At 55.6% G+C, this 20,714-nt stretch overlaps 1 protein-coding gene across 9 annotated transcripts in view; it reads right to left on the bottom strand.

Moving 5' to 3' along the window:
- The window catches only part of LOC140421308 (uncharacterized), an 834,768-nt gene that overhangs the window by 761,076 nt on the left and 52,978 nt on the right, over positions 1–20,714 (bottom strand). For all 9 annotated transcript variants that reach the window (XM_072505936.1, XM_072505941.1, XM_072505940.1 and 6 more), the window contains exons 5-6: positions 16,242–16,304; positions 15,936–15,989 (exon numbers count right to left, since the gene is read on the bottom strand). In XM_072505936.1, the coding sequence (XP_072362037.1) occupies positions 15,936–15,989; positions 16,242–16,304 (117 nt within the window). The remainder of the gene's footprint in view (positions 1–15,935; positions 15,990–16,241; positions 16,305–20,714) is intronic.

The raw sequence follows: 20,714 nt of genomic DNA, 5'->3' as shown, positions 1-20,714 counted from the left end.
CCGCTGGTGTGAACGGACGGAGAATCCCGCTGGAGTGATCGGACGGAGAATCTCGCTGGTGTGAAGGGTCGGAGAATTCCGCCGGTGTGAACGGACGGAGAATCCCGCTGGTGTGAACGGATGGAGAATCTCGCTGGTGTGAACGGAAGGAGAATCCCGCTGGTGTGAACGGATGGAGAATCCCGCTGGTGTGAGCGGACAGAGAAACCCGCTGGAGTGAACGGACGAAGAATTCCTCTGGTGTGAACGGACGGAGAATCCCGCTGGTGTTAACGGACGGAGAATCAAGCTGGAGTGAACGGACGAAGAATCCCGCCGGTGTGAACGGACGGAGAATCCCGCAGGTGTGAACGGACGGAGAATCCCACTGGTGTTAACGGACGGAGAATCAAGCTGGAGTGAACGGACGGAGAATCCCGCAGGTGTGAACGGACGGAGAATCCCGCAGGTGTGAACGGACGGAGATTCCCGCCGGTGTGAACGGAAGGAGAATCCCGCTGGTGTGAGGGGACGGAGAATCCCGCCGGTGTGAGCGGACGGAGAATCCCGCCGGTGTGAATGGACGGAGAATCTCGCTGGTGTGAACGGACGGAGTATCCCGCAGGAGTGAACGGACGGAGAATCCCGCCGGTGTGAACGGACGGAGTATCCCGCAGGAATGAACGGACGGAGAATCCCGCCGGTGTGAGCGGACGGAGAATCCCTACGGCGTGAACGGACGGAGAATCCCGCTGGAGTGAACGGACGGAGAATCCCGCCGGTGTGAGCGGACCGAGAATCCCGCTGGAGTGAACGGACAGAGAATCCCGCCGGTGTGAGCGGACGGAGAATCCCGCCGGTGTGAACGGATGGAGAAACCCGCTGGCGTGAACGGACGGAGAATTCCGCTGGTGTGAACGGACGGAGAATCCCGCTGCCGGGAACGGGCGGAGAATCCCGCTTGTGTGAGGGGACAGAGAATCCCACCGGTGTGAACGGACGGAGAATCCCGCTGCCAGGAACGGGGAATCCCGCCGGTGTGAACGGATGCAGAATCCCGCTCGTGTGAACGGACAGAGAATCCCGCCGGTGTGAACGGACGGAGCACCCCGCCGGTGTGAACGGGCGGAGAATCCCGCTGGTGTGAACGGACGGAGAATCCCGCCGGTGTGAGCAGACGGAGAATCCCACTGGTGTGAACGGAAGGAGAATCGCGCTGGAGTGATCGGATGGAGAAACCCGCTGGTGTGAACGGATGGAGAATCCAACTGGTGTGAGGAGGCGGAGAATCCCGCTGGAGTGAACGGACGGAGAATCTCGCTGGTGTGAGGAGGCGGAGAATCCTGCTGGTGTGAATGGACGGAGAATCCCGCCGGTGTGAACGGACGGAGAATCTAGCTGGTGTGAACGGACGGAGAATCCCGCTGGTGTGAACGGACGGAGAATTCCGCTGGTGTGATCCGATGGAGAATCCCGCTGGTGTAAAAAGACGGAGAATCCCGCCGGTGTGAGCGGACGGAGAATCCCGCTGGAGTGAACGGACGAAGAATTCCTCAGGTGTGAACGGACGGAGAATCCCGCTGGTGTTAACGGACGGAGAATCCTTCTGGAGTGAACGGACGAAGAATCCCGCCGGTGCGAACGGACGGAGAATCACGCTGGTGTGAACGGACGGAGAATTCCGCTGGTGTGAACGGACGGAGAATCCCGCTGGTGTGAATGGACGGAAAATCCCGCCGGTGTGAGCGGACGGAGAATCCCGCTGGTGTGAATGGACGAAGAATCCCGCTGGTGTGAGCCGACGGAGAATCCCGCCGGTGTGAACGGACGGAGAATCCCACTGGTGTGAACGGACAGAGAATCCCGCTGGTGTGAACAGACGGAGAATCTCGCTGGTGTGAACGGACGGAGAATTCCGCTGGAGTGAACGGACGGAGAATCCCGCTGGAGTGAACGGACGGAGAATCTCGCTGGTGTGAACGGACGGAGAATTCCGCTGGAGTGAACGGACGAAGAATCCCGCTGGAGTGAACGGACGGAAAATCGCGCTGGAGTGAGTTGGCGGAGAATCCCACCGGTGTGAACGGACGGATAATCACGCTGGTGTGAACGGACGGAGAATCCCGCTGGTGTGAACGGACGGAGAATCCCGCTGGTGTGAACGGACGGAGAATTCCGCTGGAGTGATCGGATGGAGAATCCCGCTGGTGTGAACGGACGGGGAATCCCGCTGGTGTGAGGAGGCGGAGAATCCCACCGTAGTGAGAACGGACGGAGAATCCCGCTGGTGTGAACGGACGGAGAATCCGGCTGGTGTGAGCGGACGGAGAATCTCGTTGATGTGAAAGGACGGAGAATCCCGCTGGTGTGAACGGACAGAGAATCCCGCCGGTGTGAACGGACGGAGAATCCCGCCGGTGTGAACAGACGGAGAATCCCGCCGGTGTGAATGGACGGAGAATCCCGACGGTGTGAACGGACGGAGAATCCCGCTGGTGTGATCGGACGGAGAATCCCGCTGGTGTGAGCGGACGGTGAATCCCGCCGGTATGAACGGACGGAGAATCTCGTTGATGTGAAAGGACGGAGAATCCCGCTGGTGTGAATGGACAGAGAATCCCGCCGGTGTGAACGGACGGAGAATCCCGCCGGTGTGAACAGACGGAGAATCCCGCCGGTGTGAACGGACGGAGAATCCCGACGGTGTGAACGGACGGAGAATCCCGCTGGTGTGATCGGACGGAGAATCCCGCTGGTGTGAGCGGACGGTGAATCCCGCCGGTATGAACGGACGGAGAATCCCGCTGGTGTGAACGGAAGGAGAATCCCGCTGGTGTGAGGGGACGGAGAATCCCGCCGGTGTGAGCGGACGGTGAATCCCGCCGGTATGAACGGACGGAGAATTTCGCTGGTGTGAACGGACGGAGTATCACGCAGGAGTGAACGGACGGAGAATCCCGCCGGTGTGAGCGGACGGAGAATCCCGCCGGTGTGAACGGACGGAGTATCCCGCAGGAGTGAACGGACGGAGAATCCCGCTGGCGTGAACGGACGGAGAATCCAGCTGGTGTGAACGGACGGAGAATCCCGCTGCCGGGAACGGGCGGAGAATCCCGCTGGTGTGAGGGGACGGAGAATCCCGCCGGTGTGAACGGACGGAGAATCCCGCTGCCAGGAACGGGGAATCCTCCCGCTGGTGTGAACGGATGGAGAAACCCGCTGGTGTGAACGGACAGAGAATCCCGCCGGTGTGAACAGATGGAGCATCCCGCCGGTGTGAACGGGCGGAGAATCCCGTTGGTGTGAACGGACGGAGAATCCCGCCGGTGTGAGCAGACGGAGAATCCCACTGGTGTGAACGGACGGAGAATCGCGCTGGAGTGATCGGATGGAGAAACCCGCTGGTGTGAACGGACGGAGAAGCCCGCTGGCGTGAACGGACGGAGAATCTCGCTGGTGTGAGGAGGCGGAGAATCCTGCTGGTGTGAATGGACGGAGAATCTCGCTGGTGTGAACGGACGGAGAATCTCGCTGGTGTGAACGGACGGAGAATCCCGCTGGTGTGAATGGACGGAGAATCTCGCCGGTGTGAACGGACGGAGAATCCCGCCGGTGTGAGCGGACGGAGAATTTCGCTGGTGTGAACGGACGGAGTATCACGCAGGAGTGAACGGACGGAGAATCCCGCCGGTGTGAGCGGACGCAGAATCCCGCCGGTGTGAACGGACGGAGAATCCCGCAGGAGTGAACGGACGGAGAATCCCGCTGGCGTGAACGGACGGAGAATCCAGCTGGTGTGAACGGACGGAGAATCCCGCTGCCGGGAACGGGCGGAGAATCCCGCTGGTGTGAGGGGACGGAGAATCCCGCCGGTGTGAACGGACGGAGAATCCCGCTGCCAGGAACGGGGAATCCACCCGCTGGTGTGAACGGATGGAGAATCCCGCTGGTGTGAACGGACAGAGAATCCTGCCGGTGTGAACAGATGGAGCATCCCGCCGGTGTGAACGGGCGGAGAATCCCGCTGGTGTGAACGGACGGAGAATCCCGCCGGTGTGAGCAGACGGAGAATCCCACTGGTGTGAACGGACGGAGAATCGCGCTGGAGTGATCGGATGGAGAAACCCGCTGGTGTGAACGGACGGAGAAGCCCGCTGGCGTGATCGGATGGAGAAACCCGCTGGAGTGAACGGACGAAGCATCCCACTGGTGTGAGGAGGCGGAGAATCCCGCTGGAGTGAACGGACGGAGAATCTCGTTGGTGTGAGGAGGCGGAGAATCCTGCTGGTGTGAATGGACGGAGAATCTCGCTGGTGTGAACGGACGGAGAATCTCGCTGGTGTGAACGGACGGAGAATCCCGCTGGTGTGAATGGACGGAGAATCTCGCCGGTGTGAACGGACGGAGAATCCCGCCGGTGTGAGCGGACGGAGAATCTCGCTGGTGTGAACGGACGGAGAATTCCGCTGGAGTGAACGGACGGAGAATCCCGCTGGAGTGAACGGACGGAGAATCCCGCTGGTGTGAACGGACGGAGAATCCCGCTGGAGTGAACGGACGGAGAATCCCGCTGGTGTGAACGGACGGAGAATCGCGCTCGAGTGAGGAGGCGGAGAATCCCACCGGTGTGAACGGACGGAGAATCACGCCGGTGTGAACGGACGGAGAATCCCGCTGGAGTGATCGGATGGAGAATCCCGCTGGTGTGAACGGACGGAGAATCCCGCCGGTGTGAGCAGACGGAGAATCCCACTGGTGTGAACGGACGGAGATTCCCGCTGCTGTGAACGGACAGAGAAGCCCGCTGGAGTGAACGGACGAAGAATCCCGCTGGTGTGAGGAGGCGGAGAATCCCGCTGGAGTGAACGTACGGAGAATCTCGCTGGTGTGAGGAGGTGGAGAATCCTGCTGGTGTCAACGGACGGAGAATCTCGCTGGTGTGAACGGACGGAGAATCCCACTGGTGTGAACGGACGGAGAATCCCGCTGGTGTGAACGGATGGAGAATCCCGCTGGTGTGAACGGACGGAGAATCCCGCTGGTGTGAATGGACGGAGAATCCCGCTGGTGTGAACGGATGGAGAATCCCGCTGGTGTGAACGGACGGAGAATCCCGCTGGAGTGATCGGATGGAGAATCCCGCTGGTGTGAACGGACGGAGAATCCGGCAGGTGTGAGCGGACGAAGAATCTCGCTGATGTGAACGGACGGAGAATCCCGCCGGTGTGAACGGACGGAGAATCCCGCCGGTGTGAACGGACGGAGAATCCCGCCGGTGTGAACGGACGGAGAATCCCGTCGGTGTGATCGGACGGAGAATCCCGCCGGTGTGATCGGACGGAGAATCCCGCTGGTGTGATCGGACGGAGAATCCCGCAGGTGTGAACGGACGGAGAATCCCGCAGGTGTGAACGGACGGAGATTCCCGCTGGTGTGAACGGACAGAGAATCCCGCTGGTGTGAACGGAAGGAGAATGCCGCCGCTGTGAACGGACAGAGAATCCCGCTGGTGTGAACGGACGGAGAATCCCGCTGCCGGGAACGGGCGGAGAAACCCGCAGGTGTGAGGGGACGGAGAATCCCGCCGTTGTGAACGGACGGAGAATCCCGCTGCCAGGAACGGGGAATTCCGCCGGTGTGAACGGACAGAGAATCCCGCCGGTGTGAACAGACGGAGCTTCCCGCCGGTGTGAACGGGCGGAGAATCCCACTGGTGTGAACGGACGGAGAATCCCGCTGGAGTGATCGGATGGAGAAACCCGCTGGTGTGAACGGACGGAGAATCCCGCTGGTGTGAGGAGGCGGAGAATCCCGCTGGAGTGAACGTACGGAGAATCTCGCTGGTGTGAGGAGGCGGAGAATCCTGCTGGTGTGAATGGACGGAGAATCTCGCTGGTGTGAACGGACGGAGAATCTCGCTGGTGTGAACGGACGGATAATCCCGCTGGTGTGAGGAGGCGGAGAATCCCGCTGGAGTGAACGTACGGAGAATCTCGCTGGTGTGAGGAGGCGGAGAATCCTGCTGGTGTGAATGGACGGAGAATCTCGCTGGTGTGAACGGACGGAGAATCTCGCTGGTGTGAACGGACGGATAATCTCGCTGGTGTGAACGGACGGAGAATCCCGCTGGTGTGAACGGACGGAGAATCCCGCTGGTGTGAACGGACGGAGAATCCCGCTGGAGTGATCGGATGGAGAATCCCGCTGGTGTGAACGGATGGAGAATCCCGCTGGTGTGAACGGACGGAGAATCCCGCCGGTGTGAGCGGACGGAGAAGCCCGCTGGTGTGAGCGGATGGAGAATCTCGCTGGTGTGAACGGCGGAGAATCCCGCTGGTGTGAACGGACGGAGAATCCCGCCGGTGTGAGCAGACGGAGAATCCCGCCGGTGTGAGCAGACGGAGAATCGCGCTGGTGTGAACGGACGGAGAATCCCGCCGGTGTGAACGGACGGAGAATCGCGCTGGTGTGAGCGGATGGAGAATCTCGCTGGTGTGAATGGCGGAGAATCCCGCTGGTGTGAACGGACGGAGAATCCCCCCGGTGTGAGCAGACGGAGAATCCCACTGGTGTGAACGGACGGAGAAGCCCGCTGGAGTGAACGGACGAAGAATCCCGCTGGTGTGAACGGACGGAGAATCCCGCTGCCAGGAATGGGGAATCCCGCCGGTGTGAACGGATGCAGAATCCCGCTCGTGTGAACGGACAGAGAATGCCGCTCGTGTGAGGGGGCGGAAAACACCGCCGCTGTGAACGGACAGAGAATCCCGCTGGTGTGAACGGACGGAGAATGCCGCTCGTGTGAGAGGGCGGAAAACACCGCCGCTGTGAACGGACGAAGAATTCCGCTGCTGTGAATGGACGGTGATTCCCGTTGGTGTGAACGGACGGAGAATCCCGCTGGAGTGAACGGACGGAGAATCCCGCTGCTGTGAATGGACGGTGATTCCCGTTGGTGTGAGCGGACGGAGAATCCCGCTGGTGTGAACGGACGAAGAATCCCGCCGGAGTGAACGGACGGAGAATCCCGCTGGTGTGAACGGATGGAGAATCCCGCCGGTGTGAACGGACGGAGAATCACGCTGGTGGGAACGGACGGAAAATTTTGCGGGTGTGAATGGACTGAGATTCCCATTGGTGTGAACGGACGGAGTATCCCGCTGGAGTGAACGGACGGAGGATCCCGCTGCTGTGAACGGACGGAGATTCCCGTTGGTGCGAACGGACGGAGAATCCCGCTGGTGTGAACGGACGGAGAATCCCGCTGGTGTGAATGGACGGAGAATCCCGCTGGTGTGAATGGACGGAGAATCCCGCTGGTGTGAACGGACGGAAAATCCCCTGGTGTGAACGGACGGAGAATCCCGCTGGTGTGAATGGACGGAGAATCCCGCTGGTGTGAACGGACGGAGAATCCCGCTGGTGTGAACGGACGTAGAATCTCGCTGGTGTGAACGGACGGAGAATCCCGCTGGTGTGAACGGACGGAGAATCCCGCCGGTGTGAACGGACGCAGAATCCCGCCGGTGTGAACGGACGCAGAATCCCGCTGGTGTGAACGGACGGAGAATCCCGCTGGTGTGAATGGACGGAGAATCCCGCCGGTGTGAGCAGACGGAGAATCCCTCCGATGTGAGGGGACAAAGAATCCCGCTGGTGTGAACAGACGGAGAATCCTGTCGGTGTGAACGGACAGAGAATCCCGCTGGTGTGAATGGACGGAGAATCCCGCCGGTGTGAACAGACGGAGAATCCCGCTGGTGTGAGGGGACAGAGAATCCCGTTGGTGTGAGCGGACGCAGAATCCCGTCGGTGTGAGCGGACGGAGAATCCCGCTGGTGTGAATGGACGGAGAATCCCGCTGGTGTGAACGGCCGGAGAATCCAGCTGGTGTGAACGGACGGAGAATCCCGCTGCTGTGAGCGGACGGAGAATCCCGCAGGTGTGAACGGACGGAGAATCCCGCTGGTGTGAACGGATGGAGAATCCCGCAGGTGTGAACGGACAGAGATTCCCATTGGTGTGAACGGACGGAGAAACCCGCTGGTGTGAAAGGACAGAGAATCCCGCAGGTGTGAACGGACAGAGAATCCCGCTGGTGTGAGCGGACGGAGAATCCCGCTGCTGTGAGCGGACGGAGAATCCCGTTCGTGTGAGCGGACGGAGAATCCAGCTGGTGTGAACGGACGGAGAATCCCGCTGGTGTGAGCGGACGGAGAATCCCGCTGGTGTGAACGGACGGAGAATCCCGCCGGTGTGAGCGGACGGAGAATCCCGCTGGTGTGAGTGGACAGAGAATCCCGCCGTTGTGAACGGACGGAGAATCCCGCTGGTGTGAACGGACGGAGAATCCCGCTGGTGTGAGTGGACAGAGAATCCCGCCGGTGTGAACGGACGGAGAATCCCACCGGTGTGAACGGATGGAGGATCCCGCCGGTGTGAACGGACGGAGAATCACGCTGGAGTGAGTGGACGGAGAATCCCGCTGGTGTGAACGGATGGAGAATCCCGCTGGTGTGAACGGACGGAGAATCCCGCCGGTGTGAACGGACGGAGAATCTTGCTGGTGTGAAGAGACGGAGAATCTCGCCGGTGTGAACGGAAGGAGAATCCCGCCGGTGTGAACGGATGGAGAATCCCACTGGTGTGAGTGGACGGAGAATCCCGCAGGTGTGAACGGACGGAGAATCCTGCTGGTGTGAACGGAAGGAGAATCCCGCCGGTGTGAACGGATGGAGAATCCCGCTGGTGTGAGCGGATGGAGAATCCCGCCGGTGTGAACGGACGGAGAATCCCGCTGGTGTGAATGGACGGAGAATCCCGCCGGTGTGAACGGACGGAGAATCCCGCTGGTGTGAACGGACGGAGAATCCCGCCGGTGTGAACGGACGTAGAATCTCGCCAGTGTGAACGGATGGAGAATCCCGCCGGTGTGAATGGCTGGAGAATCCCGCTGGTGTGAACGGACGGAGAATCCCGCCGGTGTGAACGGACGTAGAATCCCGACGGTGTGAACGGACGGGGAATCCCGCCGGTGTGAATGGACGGAGAATCCCGCTGGTGTGAACGGACGGAAAATCCCGCTGGTGTGAACGGATGGAGAATCCTGCTGGTGTGAACGGACGGAGAATGCCGCTGGTGTGAGGGGGCGGAAAACACCGCCGCTGTGAACGGACAGGGAATCCCGCCGGTGTGAACGGACGGAGAATCCCGCCGGTGTGAATGGACGGAGAATCCCGCCGGTGTGAACAGACGGAGAATCCCGCTGGTGTGAGCGGACGCAGAATCCCGTCGATGTGAGCGGACGGAGAATCCCGCTGGTGTGAACGGACGGAGAATCCCGCTGGTGTGAACGGACGGAGAATCCCGCTGGTGTGAGCGGACGGAGAATCCCGCTGGTGTGAACGGACGGAGAATCCCACCGGTGTGAGCGGACGGAGAATCCCGCATGTGTGAACGGACAGAGATTCCCATTGGTGTGAACGAACGGAGAATACCACTGGTGTGAGTGGACGGAGAATCCCGCTGGTGTGAACGGACAGAGAATCCTGTTGGTGTGAACGGAAGGAGAATCCCGCTGGTGTGAACGGATGGAGAATCCCGCTGGTGTGAGCGGACGGAGAATCCCGCCAGTGTGAACGGACGGAGAATCCCGCCGGTGTGAATGGACGGAGAATCCCGCCGGTGTGAACGGACGTAGAATCCCGCCAGTGTGAACGGATGGAGAATCCCGCCAGTGTGAACGGATGGAGAATCCCGCCGGTGTGAATGGATGGAGAATCCCGCTGGTGTGAACGCACGGAGAATCCCGCCGGTGTGAATGGACGTAGAGTCCCGCAGGTGTGAACGGACGGAGAATCCCGCTGGTGTGAACGGATGGAGAATCCCGCAGGTGTGAACGGACAGAGATTCCCATTGGTGTGAACGGACGGAGAAACCCGCTGGTGTGAAAGGACAGAGAATCCCGCAGGTGTGAACGGACAGAGAATCCCGCTGGTGTGAGCGGACGGAGAATCCCGCTGCTGTGAGCGGACGGAGAATCCCGTTCGTGTGAGCGGACGGAGAATCCAGCTGGTGTGAACGGACGGAGAATCCCGCTGGTGTGAGCGGACGGAGAATCCCGCTGGTGTGAACGGACGGAGAATCCCGCCGGTGTGAGCGGACGGAGAATCCCGCTGGTGTGAGTGGACAGAGAATCCCGCCGTTGTGAACGGACGGAGAATCCCGCTGGTGTGAACGGACGGAGAATCCCGCTGGTGTGAGTGGACAGAGAATCCCACCGGTGTGAACGGACGGAGAATCCCACCGGTGTGAACGGATGGAGGATCCCGCCGGTGTGAACGGACGGAGAATCACGCTGGAGTGAGTGGACGGAGAATCCCGCTGGTGTGAACGGATGGAGAATCCCGCTGGTGTGAACGGACGGAGAATCCCGCCGGTGTGAACGGACGGAGAATCTTGCTGGTGTGAAGAGACGGAGAATCTCGCCGGTGTGAACGGAAGGAGAATCCCGCCGGTGTGAACGGATGGAGAATCCCACTGGTGTGAGTGGACGGAGAATCCCGCAGGTGTGAACGGACGGAGAATCCTGCTGGTGTGAACGGAAGGAGAATCCCGCCGGTGTGAACGGATGGAGAATCCCGCTGGTGTGAGCGGATGGAGAATCCCGCCGGTGTGAACGGACGGAGAATCCCGCTGGTGTGAATGGACGGAGAATCCCGCCGGTGTGAACGGACGGAGAATCCCGCTGGTGTGAACGGACGGAGAATCCCGCCGGTGTGAACGGACGTAGAATCTCGCCAGTGTGAACGGATGGAGAATCCCGCCGGTGTGAATGGCTGGAGAATCCCGCTGGTGTGAACGGACGGAGAATCCCGCCGGTGTGAACGGACGTAGAATCCCGACGGTGTGAACGGACGGGGAATCCCGCCGGTGTGAATGGACGGAGAATCCCGCTGGTGTGAACGGACGGAAAATCCCGCTGGTGTGAACGGATGGAGAATCCTGCTGGTGTGAACGGACGGAGAATGCCGCTGGTGTGAGGGGGCGGAAAACACCGCCGCTGTGAACGGACAGGGAATCCCGCCGGTGTGAACGGACGGAGAATCCCGCCGGTGTGAATGGACGGAGAATCCCGCCGGTGTGAACAGACGGAGAATCCCGCTGGTGTGAGCGGACGCAGAATCCCGTCGATGTGAGCGGACGGAGAATCCCGCTGGTGTGAACGGACGGAGAATCCCGCTGGTGTGAACGGACGGAGAATCCCGCTGGTGTGAGCGGACGGAGAATCCCGCTGGTGTGAACGGACGGAGAATCCCACCGGTGTGAGCGGACGGAGAATCCCGCATGTGTGAACGGACAGAGATTCCCATTGGTGTGAACGAACGGAGAATACCACTGGTGTGAGTGGACGGAGAATCCCGCTGGTGTGAACGGACAGAGAATCCTGTTGGTGTGAACGGAAGGAGAATCCCGCTGGTGTGAACGGATGGAGAATCCCGCTGGTGTGAGCGGACGGAGAATCCCGCCAGTGTGAACGGACGGAGAATCCCGCCGGTGTGAATGGACGGAGAATCCCGCCGGTGTGAACGGACGTAGAATCCCGCCAGTGTGAACGGATGGAGAATCCCGCCAGTGTGAACGGATGGAGAATCCCGCCGGTGTGAATGGATGGAGAATCCCGCTGGTGTGAACGCACGGAGAATCCCGCCGGTGTGAATGGACGTAGAGTCCCGACGGTGTGAACGGACGGGGAATCCCGCCGTGTGAATGAACGGAGAATCCCGCTGGTGTGAACGGACGGAAAATCCCGCTGGTGTGAACGGATGGAGAATCCTGCTGGTGTGAACGGACGGAGAATGCCGCTGGTGTGAGGGGGCGGAAAACACCACCGCTGTGAACGGACAGAGAATCCCGCCGGTGTGAACGGACGGAGAATCCCGCCGGTGTGAACAGATGGAGAATCCCGCTGGTGTGAACGGATGGAGAATCCCGCTGGTGTGAACGGATGGAGAATCCCGCTAGTGTGAACGGATAGAGAATCCCGCTGGTGTGAGCAGATGGAGAATCCAGACGGTGTTAACAGGCGGAGAATCCCGCTGGTGTGAACAGACGGAGAATCCCGCTGGTGTGAGGGGACAAAGAATCCCGCTGGTGTGAACGGACGGAGAACCCTGTCGGTGTGAACGGACAGAGAATCCCGCTGGTGTGAGGGGACAGAGAATCCCGTTGGTGTGAGCGGACGCAGAATCCCGTCGGTGTGAGCAGACGGAGAATCCCGCTGGTGTGAACGGACGGATAATCCCGCTGGTGTGAACGGCCGGAGAATCCAGCTGGTGTGAACGGACGGAGAATCCCGCAGGTGTGAATGGACAGAGAATCCCGCTGGTGTTAGGCGACAGAGAATCCCGCTGGTGTGAGCGGACGGAGAATCCTGCTGGTGTGAGCGGACAGAGAATCCCACCGGTGTGAAAGGACGGAGAATCCCGCAGGTGTGAACGGACAGAGAATCCCGCTGGAGTGAGCGGACGGAGAATCCCGCCGGTGTGAGCGGACGGAGAATCCCGCTGGTGTGAACGGACGGAGAATCCCGCCGGTGTGAGGGGACGGAGAATCCCGCTGCTGTGAGTGGACAGAGAATCCCGCCGGTGTGAATGGACGGAGAATCCCGCTGGTGTGAACGGACGGAGAATCCCACTGGTGTGAACGGACGGAGAATCCCGCTGGTGTGAACGGACAGAGAATCCCGCTAGTGTGAGTGGACAGAGAATCCCGCCGGTGTGAACGGACAGAGAATCCCGCCGGTGTGAACGGACGGAGAATCCCACCGGTGTGATCGGACGGAGACTCCCACCGGTGTGAACGGACGGAGAATCCCGCTGGAGTGAGTGGACGGAGAATCCCGCTGGTGTGAACGGAGGGAGAATCCCGCTGGTGTGATCGGACGGAGAATCCCGCTGGTGTGAACGGATGGAGAATCCCGCTGGTGTGAACGGACGGAGAATCCCGCCGGTGTGAGTGGACGGAGAATCCCACTGGTGTGAACGGATGGAGAATCCCACTTGTGTGAACGGACGGAGAATCCCGCTGGTGTGAGCGGACGGAGAATCCCGCTGGTGTGAACGGATGGAGAATCCCGCTGGTGTGAACGGATGGAGAATCCCATTGGTGTGAGTGGACGGAGAATCCCGCTGGTGTGAACGGACGGAGAATCCCGCCGGTGTGAACGGACGGAGAATCCCGCCGGTGTGAACAGACGGAGAATCCCGCCAGTGTGAACAGACGGAGAATCCCGCCAGTGTGAACGGACGGAGAATCTCGATGGTGTGAACGGACGGAGAATCCCGCCGGAGTGAACGGATGGAGAATCCCGCCGGTGTGAATGGACGGAGAATCTCGATGGTGTGAATGGACGGAGAATCCTGCCAGTGTGAACGGATGGAGAATCCCGCTGGAGTGAACGGACGGAGAATCCCGCTGGTGTGAACGGACAGAGAATCCCGCTGGTGTGAACGGACGGAGAATCCCGCTGGTGTGAACGGACGGAGAATCCCGCTGGTGTGAACGGACAGAGAATCCCGCTGGTGTGAACGGACAGAGAATCCCGCTGGTGTGAACGGACAGAGAATCCGGCTGGTGTGAGCGGACGGAGAATCCCGCTGGTGTGAGCGGACGGAGAATCCCGCTGGTATGAACGGACGGAGAATCCGGCTGGTGTGAGCGGACGGGGAATCCCGCTGGTGTGAACGGACGGAGAATCCCGCTGGTGTGAGCGGACGGAGAATCCCGCTGGTGTGAACGGATGGAGAGTCCCGCTGGTGTGAGCGGATGGAGAATCCCGCCGGAGTGAACGGATGGAGAATCCCGCTGGTGTGAACGGACGGAGAATCCCGCTGGTATGAACGGATGGAGAATCCCGCCGGTGTGAGCGGACGGAGAATCCCGCCGGTGTGAGCGGACGGAGAATCCCGCCGGTGTGAGCGGACGGAGAATCCCGCTGCCGGGAATGAACGGAGAATCCTGCCCCATGTCGTAATTCAGAACCCGTCTTTCTCCATTAGTCAGATTTTTCACCTCTCAGGATAAAGCAATCCGCACTCCACCAATGGCACAAATCTGGGGCGGAATTCTCCGGAAACGGCGCCAATCAGACGGGCATCGCACCGCCCCAAAGGTGCGGAATGCTCCGCATCTTTGGGGGCCGAGCCCTAACTTTGAGGGGCTAGGTCGGCGCCAGACGATTTTCCGCCCCGCCAGCTGGCGCGGAAATGACATCTCCGGGCGGCGCATGCGCGGGAGCGTTAGCGGCCGCTGTCAGTTTCCCGCGCATGCGCAGTGGAGGGAGTCTCTTCCGCCTCCGCCATGGTGGAGACCGTGGCGGAGGCGGAAGGGAAAGAGTGCCCCCACGGCACAGGCCCGCCCGCGGATCGGTGGGCCCCGATCGCGGGCCAGGCCACTGTGGGGGCACCCCCCAAGGCCAGATCTCCCCGCGCCCCCCGCAGGAACCCGGTGCCCGCCCGCGCCGCCTTGTCCCGCCGGTAAAGTAGGTGGTTTAATTTACGCTGGCGGGACAGGCATTTTAGCGGCGGGAATTCGGCCCATCCGGGCCGGAGAATCGAGCGGGGGGGGCCCGCCAACCGGCGCGGCGCGATTCCCGCCCCCGCCGAATCTCCGGTGCCGGAGACTTCGGCAAACAGCAGGGGCGGGATTCACGCCAGCCCCTGGCGATTCTCCGACCCGGCGGGGGGTCGGAGAATCTCGCCCCTGGCTTGTGGAGTTTAGCACACGTTTCCATCACCACTGCCCCCAGGGGGTCAGACCCAGGGACTGCAAGAAACAGTTGCTCACTGGAAACACAGACCCACAGAGAGCTTGCTGCCTGTGTCCCTCTCCCCACCACATGCTGCTCCCTTTCCCATTTCGACAACAATCCCCATTCTCTTTCTCCACCCACATTCCTCATTCCCCATTCCTAGTCACAACTTCCATAGCACTTTCCAAATCTTTCCTTCCAGTCCATCTTCCTCTTTCCCCTCTCTCCCTTTTCCCTCCCAACCTCTCATTCACTGTCCTCTTACCCATCCTCCTCTTCACTGGAGCCACTATTCCCTCTGCCTTTACTAATCCTGTTCCAACTGAATCGTGCTCAGTCGCGGGCTATCTGTCAGCAACATTTAATCAGAAAAGTCAATGATGTCCACCCGGTTGTTTCAGGTGACGTGGTATTTCACTTGCATCTCCTCCGATTTGGTCTACGGTATTCGCTGCTCCCAATGTGGCCTCCTCCACACTGGGGAGACTAAATGCAGACTGCGTGACTATTTTGCGGAACGCCTTCGCTCAGTCCACAAGCAGGCCCCCAACCTGCCCTCATTTGCCACTTCAACTTGCCATCTTGCTGTCACGCCCTCACGCCCATCCTCGACCTGCCGCCAATTCCCAGTCATTCCCAACGCAGACTGCAGGAACAACACCTCATTTTATGATCAGGCAGGTTACAGCCTCCTGGACTCAACAACGTTGGACTCTCTCCTCCATCTTGATTCCTTTTGAAATCCCGAAAACACAGGGCATCTGCCACTGGTTCTTATGTTTTGCTTTCACTGACCACTGACCTTCTATTATTCATTTTTTTTACCTTTGTGGCACTATCAGTACCTTCTACAGCCCTTAGCGCTGCCGTTAACACTTCCTTTGTCTTGTGCACTGAAGAGTTTTGTCCAATCTCTCCCAGCTCACACCGATCACTGACCTTCTATTCCGCCCTACCTGCTCCACCCCTTTTCAAGCGGTGTACAGTCCATCATTTTGCTCCATCTCTCTTTAGTTGTGAGGAAGAGTCAAACAGACTCTAAAACACTCTCTCTCCCTCTCCACCAACGCTGCCAGTCCTGCTGTGTTTTTATTTCAGATTTTCAGCATCCGCAGGTATTTTGATTTTATTTGTGGTTGTTTACCTGGTATTGGCGTTATCACAATCACTTCCTCCGTGGGGGGTTTGGTAGGTATTACTGCAGAAAGATTACAAAAAGAATCTCAGTTAACAATGTCAGCTGCGGTTTCAATACATTACAAGATACAGACGCTGGGTGGGTTGCAATTTTCCATCTAAATTTTTCTTTGAACCTCCTTCCCTTAGGTCCAGTTAGTCCAATTACTCCCTCTCTCTTCTCCCTCAGCTTCCTCTGAATCGAGCTCAGTCACAGTCGGTCTACAACTTGCGTTTAATTCGCAAAGCCAATGATGTCAAGCTGGAAGTTTACCTGCTGGTCGTTGTGTTGGCTTCTCCTCAAATAATTTTGTTTCAGGGGTTTCAAAGTATATTTCTATATGGACAAAAGAAAAATATTTTGGTTAACAGAATAATCTACAGATAATAATCTATCGTAAATTGCAAATGTGTAGTTGCCGTTGTAACCTGCCCTGATCTTATTGGGTGAGGACAATTGGTTACCCCTTGGACCTTAGGGAACATGAGCTCTCCCAATAAGGGGGCGAGGCAAATGTTAACCTTTCAGCTGTATAAATAGATCCGGCCAGTGTGCTAATGGCTGGAGAGAGGACCAGTGAACTACTGCCGTTGTGTAAATATTGTTGCAAATAACATTTATTTTCTGTTTGACTCAACAAATCCCGTGCTGGACTCATCGTAGCCCTCACAAAAGTTGGGATTTTCCATCTTAAATTGCGTTGAAACACTTAAAAAGTCAGGCAGGGACGATGGAAAAAGAAGAAAAGTAATAGAATCACTGGAACATAATCCAGAGGGCTGAATAAATATTTTGGAGACATGGGGCGTCATTCTCCGACCCCCCGACGGGCCGGAGAATGGCCGTTGGCCGCCGTGAATCCCGCCCCTGCCCCCGCCGAAGTCTCCGGTACCGGAGATTGGGCGGGGGCGGGAATCGGGCCGCGCCGGTTGGCGGGACCCCCCGCTCAATTCTCCGGCCCGGATGGGCCGAAGTCCCGCCCAGAAATTGCCTGTCCCACCGGCGTAAATCAAAGCTGGTATGTACCGGTGGGACCAGGCGGCGTGGGCGGGCTCCGGGGTCCTGGGGGGGGGGGGCACGGGGCGATCTGGCCCCGGGGGGTGCCCCCACGGTTGCCTGGCCCGCAATCGGGGCCCACCGATCCACGGGCGGGCCTGTGCCGTGGGGGCACTCTTTCCCTTCCGCCTCCGCCACGGCCTCCACCATGGCGGAGGCGGAAGAGGCTCTCCCCACTGCGCATGCGCGGGAAACTGTCGGCGGCCGCTGACGCTCCCGCGCATGCGCCGCATTTCCGCGCCAGCTGGCGGGGCAACAAACGCCATTTCCGCCAGCTGGCGGGGCGTAAATCCCTCCGGCGTCGGCCTAGCCCCTCAATGTTGGGGCTCGGCCCCCAAAGATGCGGAGCATTCCGCACCTTTGGGCCGGAGCGATGCCCGTCAGATTGGCGCCGTTGGGGGAGAATTTCGCCCATGGGTTCAGATCCCACCAATGCAGCTCGGGAATTTAAATTCAATTAAATAAGTAGGTTTGGAAAACAAAGCCGGTCCCAGTAATGATGGCCATAAAACTACTGCATCATTGCAAATGTCCATCTGGTTCACAAGACTCCTCTCGGAAGGAAATCTGCCTTCCCGACTTGATCTGGCCTAGTTGTGACCTCCGACATCCAGCAATGTGGTTGACATTTCACTGCCCTCTGAAATGGTCTTGCAAACCACTGAATTGTATTAAACCTCGTGGTGGATGTGACAAAGGCATAATCTCCTGCCCCATCAACACTGCAAACTCCTGAGTGACATCGCGGGACTTGTGCCAAAAAATTGCATTCCCTTCATTAAAATACTCTATCACCTTTGCATAACCTACTCTATGACCATTAAATAACCTAGTCTATTACCATTAGCTAACCTACTCTATAACCATTAGGTAACCTACTCTATTGCCATTAGATAACCTACTCTATTACCATTGGATAACCTATTCTATGACCATTGGATAACCTACTCAATTGCCATTGGAACCTAGTCTATTACCACTATATAACCTACTCTATTACCATTAGATAACCTAGTCTACTACCATTGGATAACCTACTCTTTGACCATTAGATAACCTACTCTATTACCATTAGATAACCTAGTCTATTACCATTAGCTAAACTAGTCTATTACCATCAGATAACCTACTCTACGACCATTGGAACGTACTCTATTACCATTAGATAACCTACTGTATTACCATTGGATAACCTACTCTATAACCATTGGATAAACTACACTATTACCATTAGATAACCTACTCAATTACCATTGGATAACCTACTCTATTACCATTAGATAACCAACTCTGTTACCATTAGATAACCTACTCTATTACCATTAGATAACCTATTTTATTACCATTAGATAACCAACTCTGTTGCCATTAGATAACCTACTCTATTACCAATAGATAACCTACTCTATTACCATTGGATAATCTACTCTATTACCATTAGATAAACTACTCTGTTACCATTAGATAGCCTACTCTATTACCATTGGATAACCTACTCTATTACCATTAGATAACCTACTCTGTTACCATTGGATAATCTCCTCTATTACCATTAGATAACCTACTCTGTTACCATTGGATAACTTTTTCTATTACCATTGGATAACCTACTCTATTACCATTGGAACCTAGTCTATTACCACTAGATAACCTACTCTATTACCATTAGATAACCTAGTCTACTACCATTGGATAACCTACTCTATTACCATTAGATAACCTAGTCTATTGCCATTAGCTAACCTACTTTATTACCATTGGATAACCTACTCTATTACCATTGGATAACCTACTGTATTACCATTGGAACTTAGTCTATTACCACTAGATAACCTACTGTATTACCATTGGATAATCTACTCTATTACCATTAGATAACCAACTCTGTTACCATTGGATAACCTATTCTATTACCATTGGATAACCTAGTCTACTACCATTGGATAGCCTACTCTATTACCATTGGATAACCGATTCTATTACCATTAGATAACCTACTCTATTACCATTAGATAATCTACTCTATTACCATTAGATAACCTACTCTGTTACCATTAGATAACCTACTCTATTACTATTGGATAACCTACTCGATTACCATTGGATAATCTACTCTATTACCATTAGATAAACTACTCTGTTACCATTAGATAGCCTACTCTATTACCATTGGATAACCTACTCTATTACCATTAGATAACCTACTCTATTACCATTGGATAATCTCCTCAATTACCATTAGATAACCTACTCTGTTACCATTGGATAACTTTTTCTATTACCATTGGATAACCTACTCTATTACCATTGGAACCTAGTCTATTACCACTAGATAACCTACTCTATTACCATTAGATAACCTAGTCTACTACCATTGGATAACCTACTCTATTACCATTAGATAACCTAGTCTATTACCATTAGCTAACCTACTCTATTACCATTGGATAACCTACTCTATTACCATTGGATAACCTACTGTATTACCATTGGAACTTAGTCTATTACCACTAGATAACCTACTGTATTACCATTGGATAATCTACTCTATTACCATTAGATAACCAACTCTGTTACCATTGGATAACCTATTCTATTACCATTGGATAACCTAGTCTACTACCATTGGATAACCTACTCTATTACCATTGGATAACCGATTCTATTACCATTAGATAACCTACTCTATTACCATTAGATAATCTACTCTATTACCATTAGATAACCTACTCTATTACCATTGGATAACCTACTCTATTACCATTGGATAATCTACTCTATTACCATTAGATAAACTACTCTGTTACCATTAGATAGCCTACTCTATTACCATTGGATAACCTACTCTATTACCATTAGATAACCTACTCTATTACCATTGGATAATCTCCTCTATTACCATTAGATAACCTACTCTGTTACCATTGGATAACTTTTTCTATTACCATTGGATAACCTACTCTATTACCATTGGAACCTAGTCTATTACCACTAGATAACCTACTCTATTACCATTAGATAACCTACTCTATTACCATTGGATAACCTACTCTATTACCATTGGACAACCTACTGTATTACCATTGGAACTTAGTCTATTACCACTAGATAACCTATTGTATTACCATTGGATAATCTACTCTATTACCATTAGATAACCAACTCTGTTACCATTGGATAACCTATTCTATTACCATTGGATAACCTAGTCTACTACCATTGGATAACCTACTCTATTACCATTGGATAACCGATTCTATTACCATTAGATAACCTACTCTATTACCATTAGATAACCTACTCTGTTACCATTGGACAACCTATTCTATTACCATTGGATAACCTACTATATGACCATTGGAACCTAGTCTATTATCACGTGATAACCTACTCTATTACCATTGGATAACCTACTCTATTACTAATGGATAACCTACTCTATTTCAGTTAGATAACCAATCTATTGCCATTGGATAACCTACTGTATTGCCTTTGGATAATCTACTCTATTACTATTAGATAACCTACTCTGTTACCATTAGATAACCTACACTATTACCATTAAATAACCTATGCTATTACCATTGGATAATCTACTCTATTACCATTAGATAACCTCCTATATTACCACTGGGTAACCTACTCTGTTACCATTAGATAACCTACTCTATTACCATTAGATAACCTACT

The sequence above is a fragment of the Scyliorhinus torazame genome, chromosome 5, assembly GCF_047496885.1.
Source record: "Scyliorhinus torazame isolate Kashiwa2021f chromosome 5, sScyTor2.1, whole genome shotgun sequence".
NCBI classification, from domain to species: domain Eukaryota; kingdom Metazoa; phylum Chordata; class Chondrichthyes; order Carcharhiniformes; family Scyliorhinidae; genus Scyliorhinus; species Scyliorhinus torazame.
This window is presented reverse-complemented; position numbering and strand designations above follow the sequence as displayed.